Here is a 14,014-nt window from a genome sequence, read left to right on the forward strand (position 1 = left end):
CAGGGCCTGGTGGGAGTTAACCCCTGCAGTAGCAGGGAGCCAGGAGGCTTGTCCTGGCACCCACCCCCTCCAGCAGCTGCCACCCCTCGGGCTGCCCCGCACTGTGAATCCCTGGCTGTGCTCAGGCAGACGCCTTCCCCCAGGGCCTGCTCACCGGGAATGTCTGTGGCCAGGTTTAGGAAGTGCCAAGGCCGCAGCTTGCTGGCTGGGCTGCTGGCCTCCCGCCCTGGAATCCCAGGTGGGATTTGCGTATATTGCACACGTTCCCGCAGAGTTCAAGGCACTGAGGTCCTTTCCAAGCTGAGGCTAGGTCAGACCGTGGTCACGCCCCCGGACCTTGGCGGGGTGCTGATGGAGAGCCATCCCAGGGCCACCTCCCTCTCTCCTCGCCTCTGCTGCTAGGTGTCTCTCCCGCTCCAGGCTCTGGGTCGCCCGTCTTCTCTGATCTCCCTCTCCCCACCTCCCCGGCTCGCGTCTTGGCCCGGGGGTGTCTCCCTGGCGCTGCGCCCCCGCGTCCCCGCGCCCCTTCTCCCGGCCCGCGCGTCCGCGTCCCCGCCCGCACCGCAGGGCCTCCCCGCGTCTGCGCCCCCCGCGCGCTGCGGTGGTGGCCGGAGAGCGGCGGCCGCGGCCGGGCGGGGGTGCGGGCCCACGGGGGCGGTGTCGGGCGCTTTCCTCCGTCAGTCCCTCCCCGGAGGCGCGGGGGGCGGCGCGGCCGCCGCTCGGCGCCTTTAAGGCAGCGGGAGGGAGCGGCGAGGCGGCGGCTGCGGCGGCTGAGGCGCGCGGGGCGGGGGCGCGGGGCGCGGCGCGCGGAGTCCGCTCGGGGCCGGAGGCGGCTCGGCTGCCGGGGCCCGGCCGGGAGCGGCGAGGAGCGCGCGCGGCGCAGCCAGAGCCCGCCGCCCGGGACATGGCCCAGGCGGGCCGCGCAGGTGAGGGCGGGCGCCGGGAGGGCAGGGCCGGCGGCCGCGGGGAGGGACCCGCGCGGCGCGAGGAGGGGCCGCGGGCCCAGGTGAGCCCCCGCGCAGGTGGGCGGAGGTTCCGGGAGGGCCGTGCGCCCCGCGTCCTTCCTGCGCCCCCGGCACCTGGAGGAACGGCGCCGGCGCGGGTGGGGGCGGGTCTGCGGCGCCCCGGTCTGGGTCAGGCCGCCACCGCCCCCCCCCCGCCCCCGCCTCCACTGCCACCCGCACGGGCAGCCCAGGGCGCGGGGACCTCAGGGGCTGTCCGGTGGCCGCCGCTCCATCCCACGCCCCTAGCGCCAGCCAGGACGCGCCCCCCTGTCCTGCCCCTTGCTCTGAACAGGACGTGCCGATGCCCCCGCCCCCAGCTCAGTCAGGAGACCCAGATTCCTTCTTGGGAAGGAGGGGTGCTGGCGCTGCACCACCGGGGACCGTACTACCCGTTTCCCCCACCCGACCCTGGAGGCAGAATGTCAGGTGCGAGGGTCTGAAGGTGGAGTCTCTTCTGGGGTCCGGTGGGCTCTGCCCTCCCCCAGGCACCAGGTGCAGACCTGTGGTGTGAGGGAGTGGGCGTTAGTCATTCCTTCATTCATTCATTCCGACAGTTCATTCACCAGCATCTGCTGTGTGCCAGGCCCAGAGCCGGGCGCTGGGGAGCAGGAGTTGCACCACACTCTGGGCCCCGTGGTGGGGAGAGCCCCCAAGACCGGCCCCACGGTGTGGGCGACTGCCAGCCCGGTCTCAGCAGGCCGGGCTGGGGAGGCTGGTGTGTGTAAATGTTTCGAGAACTCACACCCAGCCTGTGACGTTGGCAGGTGCTGTGCCTTCCCTCGGGACACGGCATTGGTCTGGCACGAACCCCACCCCTTTCCCTGCAAGCCCTGACTGTGCCAGAACAAGTGTGAATTCACCCATATACACACTCAGTGTGAGCGCCTGGGCTCTGTGCAAATCCAGTGCCACCCCAGGAATGGTGCTCTGGACCTTGGGCTGGATCTAACCGCCCCCAACTGCGTGCACATGCTGGGCTTGTGACTTATGGCCCCCAAGGAGCCCTGCAGGGTGGAGCGGGCCAAGCGAGACCCAGCAAGTGTGCAGCACAGCTAAACACCCATTCCTCATGGAGGTGCTGCGGGAGGGACCAGGAGATGACGCGGGGCAGGCTGGAAAACGCTGTCTCCCTCCCTCCTGGAGCCGGGGTCCCTCCCCACCCCCACTGCTCCCAGAGGGCAAGGCAGGGTGTATGTCCCGCCCACCACCCCCGCTCCGTGTGTGCGTGTGTGCGTGTGCGTGCACAGCCCTGCACAGATCACCTGCTGGGGCACGGCCGTGATGACAGCAGCCAACCCTCTGCCTGAACTGTGTTCCAGGCACTGTGCACAGTGATCCCGGAGGGGGAAATGCTTCTCTCCCCTCCTAAGGCTTCGGAAACAGAGGGTCTGGGCAGAGCTTCCTTTGAAGGAGGAAGTAAGGGACTGTCTCCATCATGGCCCCGTCAGTGGCCCCCACAGCCTGGGGTGCCGTTTGGCCCCTGCGGTGGCCCGTGGTCCTTTGGGTCCCAGGCTGACGGTGACAGGTGAGGCACTGCCTGGCCCCGAGCGGCTGGACCTCGCACCGCTCTAACATCTTGTCTTCTCGGCGTCCGTTCTGTGCCCGGCCCTTCCCTGCGGGGAGCCTGGACGCCCTCCTCCGTGGGTCCCAGCACCCAGGCCCCTCACTCCTGTACTCAGCTGCCCCTCCCAGGAGCCGCTGGGACTGACCCCGTAAGAGGGGTCGATGCCTGTTTTGCTCGGTCCTTCCTCCCATTTTGCAAATGTCCCTTCTGCTCTTCAGGCTCTAAGCCTACTGACCTGAAAACGGCTCTCGGTGGCGCGTGCACGGGAGCCACACCAGCAAAGCCGGAACAGAATAGATTGGCCAGCTTTAGAACAGAGACGGCCTCACAGACGGGGGCCCACAGCCCTCTCGCCGCAGCTAGGGAAACTGGGGTGCAAGGGGGGTCGTAGCACAGAGAGGTGTTGATGCTCACGACCGTCCACGGTGGATGGGCAGACTGATGGTTAGAAATGATCAGGCCACCCTGGGAGGTGACACTGGAACCAAGGAAGGCTGAAGGTTGCAGGGGGAAGCTGTGGGAGGCCGGCCTGTGAGTCAGGATGTATTCTGTGACCTGTGAGATGTTCCCTCTGAAAACTGGCCAAGGGGCTGCCTAATGAGGGAAGAGGCAGGGGTTTGGGTCACAGAGTCACCATAGCACATGACTCTGGGATTATCATATCATGGGCTAGTGAATGGTGTTTTGGGGCTCGTGCAGTGTGCAGCCTGAGCAGCTAGCCATGGCTGTGTCAGCTATGTCAGACAGGCGCTGATGGGAAGCAGTAAAAGGACTTTCACTTTGCCAGGAGATCCCAGGTGCAGGAAAGCATGTTGGGAGTTTCCAGAAGGGATTGGATAAGTTAGAGTGTTGATTCCAAACAGGTTGTTACCAGTTCCGGGTCTCTCGGGAGACTTCAGTAACCCAGGCCAGAGCTGTTGTGATACCCTGCATCTAGTCTTGAGAGAGAAGGGGAGGGCCTGAGGGAGCTCTAAGTCTGGTGGACAAGGAGGGGCCAAGCCTTCTGGCGGGGATGGTCGTCTGCACCCCAGGGCTACCTGTGGGTGGTGGAACAGAACAGGAGGCCCAAGACAGTGAAGGCTGGCAGTCTTAGGAGTTATGCCTTAGAGGCTGGTGAATTTGGATGGGAAGATGGCGAGGGGCAGGCCTGGGGTTGGGGAGGGGCTGGATGGAGGGAGAGGTGGTTGTGGAGGGGTTGGGGAGGGGTGTTGGAGGACTGGAAAGAGCTCAGGACGGAGAGCAGCATGGAGGATGGGGCCCGGTGGCAGGTTGGGAGTTTTGGCAGCCCATCTGCCCCGGGGGAGAGGCAGGTGAGGTCCAGGCTGGCTCTGTGGGGAAGGGCTGCTTCCTGCCCCTGCCCACCTCTCCTCAGGCCCCCTCTTCCCCACCCAGTGCCCCAGCAGTTTGGGACCTCTTCTCAGCAGGGCAGGGCCTTGGGCTGGAGGAACCAGTTTTTTAGCTCCCAGGGGCTGGCCCTGCTCTGAGGGGAGGGGCCTGCGGGGCCTGGGCCGGGTTGGGCAGGGGACTCGTCCTCTCCCAAGGAGGGACCAGACTCGAAGCACTTTGGGGAGGTGCGATGTTGGAGCCACTGTCAGCGGCAGAGCTGGTGGGCCGGGTAGGTGCCTACCGGAGATGCTTTGCTGCCTCTCAGCCCGGGCTGCGCGAGCTGCTGGGTCCCTGAGTCTTGTCTCAGACCTGTGGCCTTGGGCCCCGGAGCCCTTGTATTAGCGGGAGGCCCCGTCTACCTGGCCGGTTGTTTGGGAGTCTTCAGTGGGACCCGGAGTGTGACATGTGGCTAGACCCCCCTTGCAGGGGCCGGATCTGCATCCCACTGGCCAGAGGGTGTGATCCGTTTGCAGGAGACTGAGGCCCAGAGGGCATGGGGCCCTCTCCTGAGGTCTGTGTCTTCAAGAACGGGGGTGTGAACGCTCGTGGGGAGTGGGGTGTTCTGGTGGGTTCTGGCTGGGGGTCTGGAGGCACTGTGGTTGAGATGTCACTGGCCTCCCACCTGCTGGCTGGACAGCGTCTCTCCGGTAAGGCTCCGTGTCACTCCCATTTTATGGATGAAGAAACGGAGCCCTGGGAGGGTGAAGTGTCTCATTCTAGAACCCTGTGAAGTCAGAGGCTGGGCTGGAAGTAGGACTGGGGGCTGGTTGGGGCTTAACCTTGACCTGCCATCCTGGGCCTCAGTTTCCTCAAGGGTGGGGGGTTGGGGAAGGCCAGGGAAAGAGTCTCGGGAACCAGGACTGGCTCTAAAGTTGCTGCAGCTTTAACACTGGTCTTTCTTCTTTCTCAGCCCATCCTTACGGCCTTGTCCTCTGGGTGGGGGAGGGGGGTCTCCTCTCTGCTCTCCTGCCCCCTCAGGGACCCCAGAGGGGTTGTGGGGGATGGGCCCAGCACAGAGAGCCCACGTGCCCTGGGGGTCACCAGATCTGCAGCCAGGCTGGGAAGGGGGTGGCCGACTCGCCCCCCCGCCAGGGCCTGGTGTGGGAGGGGGCCTGGAGCACGTCACCAGTGAGCCTGGAAACCACGAGATCCCAGCCCCCCCCCCACGCCCTCAAGTTCTCTCTACTCCTGGGGCTTTAAAATCCTTGTTTCTAAAGAGAAAGAAAATGCTAAGTTGCACACACACACACACACACACCCCCTGCAAAGGAATGGAGCCTCCGTGAGTCACTCCGGAGGTAAATGCCACCTCCAGGGCCGCCCGCCCAGCTGTGCGGGCCCCAGTCCTCATGGGGGGCCATGTGTGGGTGGGGGGCGTCTCCTGCCTGTCAGCGGCTCAGGCTGGAGTTGGGTCCCTGCTGCGCCCCCTCCGCCCCCCCCCCCCACCTCCAGACTGTCCCCAGGGTGGTGCTTGTGAGGTTCTCTCTGAGGCTAGGGGTGGCCCGTCTGTGGGACACGTTCATGCCCTGGGGTGTGGGAGGTTTTGTGGCCGTGGGAAGGGGGGTCAGCCTGTGTGGCCAGGGCTGGCAGCGGCAGGTGCTGCTGTGTCAGACCCCAGAAACTGGGTGCCTGGCCCGCAAGCTGCTGTCCCAGCTTCTTGGCCCGGCTCGTCCCCAGGCCGGTGAGCAGCGGAGCCCGGGCCCGATCCTCCAGGGGTGGGTGACCCGGGGAGTCCGGAGCCCGCGCTCCCTGGAGAGGGTCACCCGCGTGTTTGCAGACTGGTGTGGGGGAGGCCAGCGAGGAGGCGCTCCCCTTCCCAGATGGCCGTTGCTCTGCAGGGGAGGGAGGTTGCTGTCTTTGGAAGCAAAGATGGAAACCCATCAGGCTGTGTCTGGGAGCGGCCTCTTCCCAGTGGCCTGCAGCTGAGCCGGTCACCTCCCTCACAGCTCCTGCTCAGGGACAGCCCGCCGGGTGCAAGACTCGGGGTGTGGAGAAGCCGCGGCCACCCGTCCCTGCTCGCACACCCCTGACCGTCCCCCAACCGCTCCACAGCATGTCGCTCCCCTGTCTTCCTCCTCAATGCCTCTGCCTGGCCATGGCCTGAGGCTTCCTTCTCCTGTCCCCACCCACGTCCCTCCCCTGGGAGTCTGGTCCTGGCTGAGCAACTCTGGAGTCATCCCTGGTGGTAAAAAGAGCTATTTTCGGCCTTCCCGTTACTGCCCAGGACGTGTGGGGTGTCTCTGCCTTGCTGTCACTCTGTTCCCGGGAATCTGGAGGAGGGCCGAGAGCCTCGCACAGCCCCAACTCTGGGGTCCTGGCCCCGCAGCGTCATCGGGGGGCTGTGAATCAGCCCCAGGTGGGGAGCCTGCGGGGCAGGAGGTGGCCTGGGGTCCCCTGCACTCTCTGGAGCAGCCTCGGAGTGGCAGGTGGTAAGGAGGCCCACGCAGGGTCACCTTGCCCTCGCTGCTCCCCAACTGCCAAAGGTGGCCTCTGGGGCTCTTGCCACAGTGCAGGCCGGCTCCTGGGGTGGGGGGTCTCTGCGGCTTCCTCCTCAGGCTCTGTCCCCCACCCCCCACAGGGGCTCAGGGGCATGACTGGCAGGGGGCCTCAGTCCCCACTGCTCTCATGAGCGGCCTGTAGGCGGTGGCGCTGTGGGAGCTCCCATTCGCGGGAGGACAGCGCCTTCTCCTTGTGGAGCAGGAGTCTGGGGGACGGACTGCCGGGCCCTCGAGGAGCTTTGCTCCCAGCAGCTCCGACTCTTGCAGAGCCAGGCAGGCAGGGCCGATGGAAATGCCGTAGGTAGCCAAAGCGATTAATCACCGGTTCTCTCCTAAAGACGCGAACTAGCGGGCGTTGCAGCGGCATGTTCACGAGCTACCAGAAGGCAGATAGTTTCAGAGTAACTGGTTGAGCCAGATGTGTCCTGTGGGGACCCTGGGGTCCTGATCCACCTCCAGCCCATGTCTGGGGACAGGGCTGGGACAGTGGACAGGCCAGCTGCAGGTTGGGGCCACGGCCCTTCCTCGCTGGCCTCCCGGGCCATGCAGGCCCCCGGCAGCCGTGGGAGGCGCTGCCCGGGAGTCTATGTTGGCAGAGGCCGAGCCCCTCTGTCGTGCCCGGGGCCAGTATGGCCAGGGTCAGGTGGAAGACGGCGGCTGGCACTGGTGCCCAATTTGCAGCTGGGTCTGCCATGGGGCCATGGCCACGGGTACCAAGCAACGGGGATGGGCGCCGTGGCCTGCTGTGTGCCGGGGCCGTGCCTCCGTCTGGGCCACTGCTCCAGGCGTGGGCTGTGGATGGTCTCGTGTCCACTCTGCAGCCTGGAGCCCACGCCCGGGCTCGTGGGGCCACCTGGTCCCCCAGGAGCTGGATTGGATTCCTTCCGGTCATCCAGGACTTGGGCTCCGGGTGCCGAGAGCCCCAGCAGACAGGCCCTCCCAGGGCTCCCCGCATGTCCCTGAAACAGCCCAGCCCATATGCTCATCAGTGGCGCATACAGCGGTTTGGGAAGAGTTAGGACTTGTTTCCATAGCAACCAACCCCCAACCTGCATCGGTCTCCTTCAACGGCTTCTCTGGCCTCTCGTCCCTCCCTGGTGGCACCCGTGAGGGCTGAGCATGGGCGGGTCGGCCCTGGACGAGTCTGCTTCCCGGACCTGTCGTGACCCAGAGAGGGGGGTGAAGACAGGTGCATGGGATGCTTCCCTGAGAGGGCCACCCCTGAGGTCTCTCCTGCAGGGATCCGTGCCCAGCAGAATGAGAGCTTCCTTGGTGCTCAGTCCTGGAGGGTTCCCACCAAGGGTGTGCCCCAGGGAACCCACTGCCCAGTGGGGCAGGCAGGCCTGGACCCAGGCTGCAGATGGGTGCTCTGATGGCCCAGGAGAAGGACGTCAGGGGTGCACAGAGGAGGCAGGCTCCAGACTCCCTCAGGGCCGGGAGAGCTCTGCAATGACCCCCAGCACAGGTGGGAATGAGGGGAGGGTGGGGACCCAGGGAGCGTGGCCCGGGGCCTCCCAGAGGCCATGTGCGGCAGGAGCCCAGAAATCCTGGCCTTGTGATGCTTAGAGTCTGGGGGATGGGGCGCTGTGCCCGTGCGGGGCAGGAGCCCCATGGGGTCTGTGTGCACAGACGCCGGCAGAGTGCAGGCGTGGTGCTAAGCCTGTTATGGACGCTCATTCCTGCAGTCCTCACAGCGGCCGCTCTGAGTGCTGTTACTGCCCCCACGTCCAAAGCGGGAAACTGAGGCACAGCGTGGTTAGCAGCAGTTACTGATGCCCGGTGGACGGCTGAGAGGCAGGCCTGGGATCTGAACCAGCCTCTGGGGGCGGGTGAGTGGGACGGTGGTCCACATCATGCTCGACTGAGGCGGGAGGCCAGGCTCCGGGGCCGGGGCCAGACCCGCGCATCTCACTCCAGGTCCTGCGTGTGGACTTGTGGGAGCCCAGGCCGGAGCAGTGGGGCGGGATTCCGAGTGTCGTGAGACCAGATGTGACGCTGTGCGTGTGTGCATGCGTGCGTGATGGACGCGGAGGCACGGGGGACACGGGGCCTAAGGGAGCCCCAGCAGAGCACTCGCTGCCCCCAGGTGCACGTGGTTCGCAGGCGGTGTCCCTGCCGTGGCTTCGCATCCAGCCGCGGGCTGGCCCAATGCCGGACAGCCCTGCCCCGCCACTCAGAGTCACTGGAGCCCCCGGAGGCAGCTGGCAGGGGCTGCTTCAACCCCGGCGCCATGTGGCCGTCACCGCAGATGCCGGAGGCCTCTCTGAGCTCTGATGAGCCAGACTTCCCGTTCCGGAGAAGCGTCTCAATCCAGCATCCAGTCATGGTCTGACTGCGCTGACCTGTGTCTGTCCTCCCTTCCACCTTGCCCACCCTGTACACCCTGCCCCTAAGGCTCAGCTGGGCCCCCTCCCCAGGAAGGCCTCCAGGCCCTCCAGCCTGCAGGGCGTCTGCCTGCGGGACACGCTGCCCACGCTGTGGGGTGTGGAGCTGGCCTTCAGCCCTGTGGCTGGGCTGCCCCTCGTCTGTCCTGGGCTCTTGGGAAGCTGCATCCCAGGGGCATGGACCAATCCAGGTTGGCTCGGCCCTAACTCCTTCCCCCAGGGTGCAGTCCGGCCCGCGGCCTGGCCCCAGAGGGGTCGGCCGATGCCTTCCCCCTCGGGTGGGGCTCCTGAGCTCAGCATGGTGTCTCCTCTCCGGTGGCCTCCTGTCCCCAGGTTGGGGCTGCTTTGGGGGTTCCTTAGCACAGGGCCGAGCATCCCTGATGGCTCCTGTCCACGTGTCCCTCCGTTGCCGTGTCCCTGGGCCAGCCCAGTTGGGGAAGACAAACTGGTGTGTGTGGCTGGTGATCGGAGCCCGTGCTGGCCAGGCCCAGGCCCAGTCAAAAGACTCTCCTGGGCAGCAGGAGAGAGCTCAGAGCCTGCTGGGGGTCAGGGCCTCACGGGAGCAAGGGATCCTCAGCATCCCTCTGGACGGCGAGGCTGGCTTTCCCCCTTTCTCTTTGGTCCCAATTTAGAGCTCTAAGTAAGTGTGTTGGAGGAGGTGGGACAGGAGGAGAGTCTGCTGGAGGACGCGGATGGGTCTGCGGCCATGCGGGGCTGCCGGGAAGCCCCCGTGAGCCCTGGCTACGCCTCAGTCCTGCCGCTGGTGGGGGACCAGGGCACTGGACCCAACAGTGGGCGGTCTGGGCTGAATTCCCGAGGACAGGGTTGGAGCTACAATGCCCATCTTGCAGGCGACAGAAGCGAGGCCCCACGAGCTCCGTGAGCTTCTGTCCCGGGCCCGTAAATGGTAGCGGGAGCCCGGGTTGGTGTCGCTCCATGGCCACGTGGTAACGTTTCTGCTGAGTGTCCACCCCTGCTGGCAAGCTGGTGTGCATGAGGCACAGAGGCGGGGAGGGCGTTCTGTGGGGGCGCGTGTGCTTGGCGTGTCTTTCTGACAGGGTCGGGAAGGGTGGCCTCGGGAGGATGGCCGCCTCCCAGGAGGGCAGGTGCACGTGGAGATGTCCACATGGACACGAGGATACCCAGACGCTGACTCGCAGAGCCGGAGGGCCGGTTGGATGGGTCCCGCTTCCCACGCCGCCTCGGTCACTGACGGGCTTTGTGGCCTCGAGCAAACAGCTGTCCACACCCTCGGCCTCGAGCAAACAGCTGTCCACACCCTCGGCTGTGCACCCCACACGCGTGTGTGCAGGACACACATGTATACATGCTCGGTGTGTCCGGCTCCTTCTCAGGGACCGACGCATCTGTAGGAAGGTCTCACACCCTCGTCCCGCTGCTTCCCTGCAGCCGCTCCCCCCGCCCCGGGACCCCACGAAGCCCAGCCCGTCACACCTGTTGTCAGCGTGGCAGTGACCTAGAGGGATGGTGGCCCAAAAGGAAGGATGTGGGAGGCGCCGGTGTGTGGCCTACAGATCCCAGAGCCTCTGCCCTTCAAGCTTAGGTACTGGACAGACTGGGGTGAAGCTTCCGCTGAGCCCGCTGCCCCGCCCGACCCGCGGGGACCAAACAGCAGGGACAGTGGGACCGTCCTGGCCGTCCAGGCTTCACCTCGTGGACCAGAATGGGTGTGCGCAGCGAGGCACATCTGCGTGTTAGTCTAGTGTGTCTGCTGCTGGCCGGGAATGCATGTGCATGAAGGTGAGCTCCGCAGACGTTTAAATGACTGTGCTTTCTGGGTCTCAAGCCTCTCTGCAGACATTCGGTTTCTACTCAAGCGCTTCTTTTCGTGGGTTTGGTTTTTTTGGTGCAGGTTATAAATGGTTTTGTTTCTTAAGTGTCTAACTCCGGCTCCTCCTGACAGCCCAGGGTGCGGCTGGCTTCGTGTGTCGGCCTCGTACCCGGCAACTGTGCTGTTCCAGGGGCGTTTCCGGTGGGTTTTTTTGATTCTGTGGAGGTTTTGTTTCTGTGTAGACATGATGCCGTCTGAGCATCAAGGCGGCTTGGGTTTTTCCTTTCAAATCCGTATCCCTTTGGTTTCTTCTCCCTGTCTTGCTGCAGCTGCTGGAGCACCCCCCCCACACACACACACACTGGTGCATCCTCTCAGGAAAGACAGAGTCTGTGAGCAGGGACTGGCTGCCCAGCCTGCCACGCGGCCCGCAGGGATGGGCAAGCATCGAGAGCTTAGAGAGTCCCCGCGGGGCATGTGGGTGCCCCTCGCTGGGACTCCGGGCTTCAGAACGCACCTCCCAGCATGCTTCTGGCCTGGCTCCCAGCATGGTGCTCAGGCTGGGGTGCATTTGGGAGTGAGTGGTGGGTGAGGCTACAGCGACAGGCAGGGGCAGGGTCCCTGGGCCCACGGGGCTGGTCTCGCCCTTCAGGAACAGTTTGTGATGTAGGATCCGGGCGTATGGCAGGGAGCAGTGCCAGCTTCCTGCAGGGGTGCGGAGCACGGAGGGGACAGGGCTGCCGTGGGCTCCCTGGGGCTGTCACAGTGCCCACACCCGGCTCCCGTAGCCAGGGCTGGGGCAGCACCCACCTCCCCCTTGCTCACTGGCGTGTGTGCCAGACGGGCTCCTCTGACGTCAGTCAGAATGGAAAAGGGACATTCACCGTCAGGTTCCTCAATGTGCAGATGAGGAAACTGAGGCAGGGATCTTCGATAAGAAGACGGGTCTCTCTAGACACATGACGTGTGACGTGCTGGCCAGGGCTGGTGCCCTGGGAGGACCAGCCCTGAGTGCAGGGTGATTTCACGGTCTCCCCTAGTCTCTAAGACGCCGTAGTCCCTACTGGTGACCAGACCTCTCCAGTCACGTGGTCGGTGACTGCGCATTTTGCGTGTCTCCTGTGCGACGTGCCATGGATTACTGGGGCTTCCGCTGCAGGGGAGGAAGCGTGATTAGTAAACCTATAAGGACGTTTGCTGAAAGAAAAGCCTCGAGTGTTTCCCAAAGGGCCCATGTGCGAGCGGGTCTGTGCTGTCTGAGCCTGAGTTGCTCCAGTGCCCGCCGGAGCTGGGATATGCACTCTCGGGCCACGTGGTCCGGTTTTAAAGATGTAAAGGTGTGAGGAAACACGCCTCTTCGAATGGGTAGAATAGGTTGACTCGGGAATCGAATCACTCAGCCGTGTAGAAGCCGCGTCTCCCAGCCTCCTCCTGTCAGAGCCGCTCCGCAGGAACCTTTGCCGGCCTCTTGGGCGTGTCCTCCCCGATGCAGTGACGTGGCTGAACATAAATTTGTACCATGATCTCTGCCGCAGATGCTCGCTGTGGGCTCATGAGTGCCGTGATGCGTCGCTCGAGGGGGACACCCTCCCCAGCAGGTGTAAGCTGTCCTCACCTTACAGCTGGGGAAACTGAGGCACAGGGGCTGTGGAGGGGCTCACCTACCCTCCCACAGCTTCTCGGGGCCTCAGTGACTGTGGATCCAGGCCGTCCCTCCTCAGACCTGAGCGTTTAACCAACACGCCGCCCGAATCCGTGTGCAGACACAGGCGTGTTTTCCAAACTGGCCCAAAGGAACACACTGTCCCTGCCCTTCCCGCCTCTCTCCCTCCTGGCCGTACCTGCGGGTGTCCTCCACCGGGACCACTGCACCGTTCCGTCCTGTCCCCATGTGGACGCTGGACACCTTCGAGGCTCCGGTGCTGCCGGACACGATGGTTAAGCTGCTCCCTGATGACCCTCAGGAAAGTGACTGGGCAGGTTTCTCCCGACACCTTCATGGTTTCAGTGTGGACGGTCCCCGCTCTTCATGGGTCTGGGGACGAGTGGAGGGCGTGAGCGCCCGGGTGCCTGTGGAGGGAGCTCAGAGAGGGGCTCCAGGGCAGCCCAACACGGGTGGGCGAAGGAGAAGGCCACATCCCGTGTGTGTCCTCACTGCCCCGGAGGGCCGCCGGCGCCCATCGGGCCTCGTGTGGACCAGAGGCTGCAGCTCTGGGCCTTCCGTGAGGCGGACGCTGCACCTGCCTCTGTTCACATCCTCTGAGCCTGGGGCCCATGGCCGTTCATACCTTCCGGGGCAAACCAAGGCCGTGGCGTGGAAACGGGGCCACAGGGTTCTAAGCGGGGCAGGGCTCAGGCCCAGGCCCCCTCCCGACGGGGGCTTGCGTGTCTAGGCTGCACGCGTGGTGTGGGCGTCGGCCTCCCCACCCCCGTCACGCTCCTACCACTGGGCACGGCCAGAAGCAGGCGGCCTGTGGGAAGACGCGGACACGACCGGCCGTGACTTTCGGGGCCTCTGTACCCTGCTCCGCTGACCTTGGTGTCCCATTTTGAGCAGGTGGTGGGGCCTTCGAGAGGCCATCGTGAACAGATCCCCCTTCCCGCGGGAGTGACCCTGCGCCCTCGCTGCACGGCCATGCGAGTCGTGATGTGCCCGGCGACCGTGGCGGCGTGCCTCGACCGACTCCGGTCTGTTTGGGGCCCACTCGCGCCTGCCTCACCGCAGCACGGTGGAGGGGGTCGGGGGCCCAACACAAGCCGCGTGTCTGGCTGGCTTGGCGAGGGGCGGGCTGCTGGCGGCCCTCGGTCTGGGGGCACAGGTCTGCTGCCGCACGCTGGAGGCGCTCTCAGGCCGGGCTAACGGAGTGTTCCCTCTGGCAGGTGGCCCTCCCCCGGGCGGCGGTGCCCCCTGGCACCTGAGAAACGTGCTCGGCGACTCCGTGGAAAGCTCGGACGATGAATTCTTTGATGCCAGAGGTAAGTGGACGCTGTCGTCCCGTCGTTGGCTGGAAGACTGTTCTAGAAGCCCTGGGAAGGGGCTCCCTGTGGGGGTTAGTGTCTCTCCCTCCTTGGACACCACGTCCCACACTTCAGAGGTACCCGATCTGTGAGTCCCCGGCAGGGGCTCTGCCTTCACTCTTCCACCCTCTGGGTCTCCTTGGGTGCCTTGCAAGGCACTCACCGGGCTGCAGAGGCCATGGGCTGTGGCACTGCCCTCCTCGGGCCTGTGGTTCGGTGGGGAGGCCAAACCCAGCAGTGACCCTGGGGAAGGCACACTCCTGAGGGGGAAGGATGCCGCGAGTGAAATGCACCAGACGTTCCATGGTGACATGGGTCCCTGATGGACGTGGGATGGGGAGCCTGTGGTGTCCTCTCCACGGTGACAA

General features: G+C 65.2%; 1 protein-coding gene across 6 annotated transcripts in view; it reads left to right on the forward strand.

Annotated features, from left to right (window-relative positions):
• Positions 1-792: 792 nt before the first annotated feature.
• Positions 793-14,014, forward strand: part of PITPNM3 (PITPNM family member 3) — a 58,626-nt gene continuing 45,404 nt past the window's right edge. For all 6 annotated transcript variants that reach the window (XR_014304983.1, XM_082707759.1, XM_082707761.1 and 3 more), the window contains exons 1-2: positions 793-926; positions 13,509-13,604. Coding sequence is in view for 5 of the 6 variants with exons in the window: in XM_082707759.1 (XP_082563885.1) it covers positions 905-926; positions 13,509-13,604 (118 nt within the window). In the remaining variant the exon portion in view is untranslated. The remainder of the gene's footprint in view (positions 927-13,508; positions 13,605-14,014) is intronic.

The sequence above is a fragment of the Mustela nivalis genome, assembly GCF_964662115.1.
Source record: "Mustela nivalis genome assembly, chromosome: 17".
NCBI lineage: Eukaryota > Metazoa > Chordata > Mammalia > Carnivora > Mustelidae > Mustela > Mustela nivalis.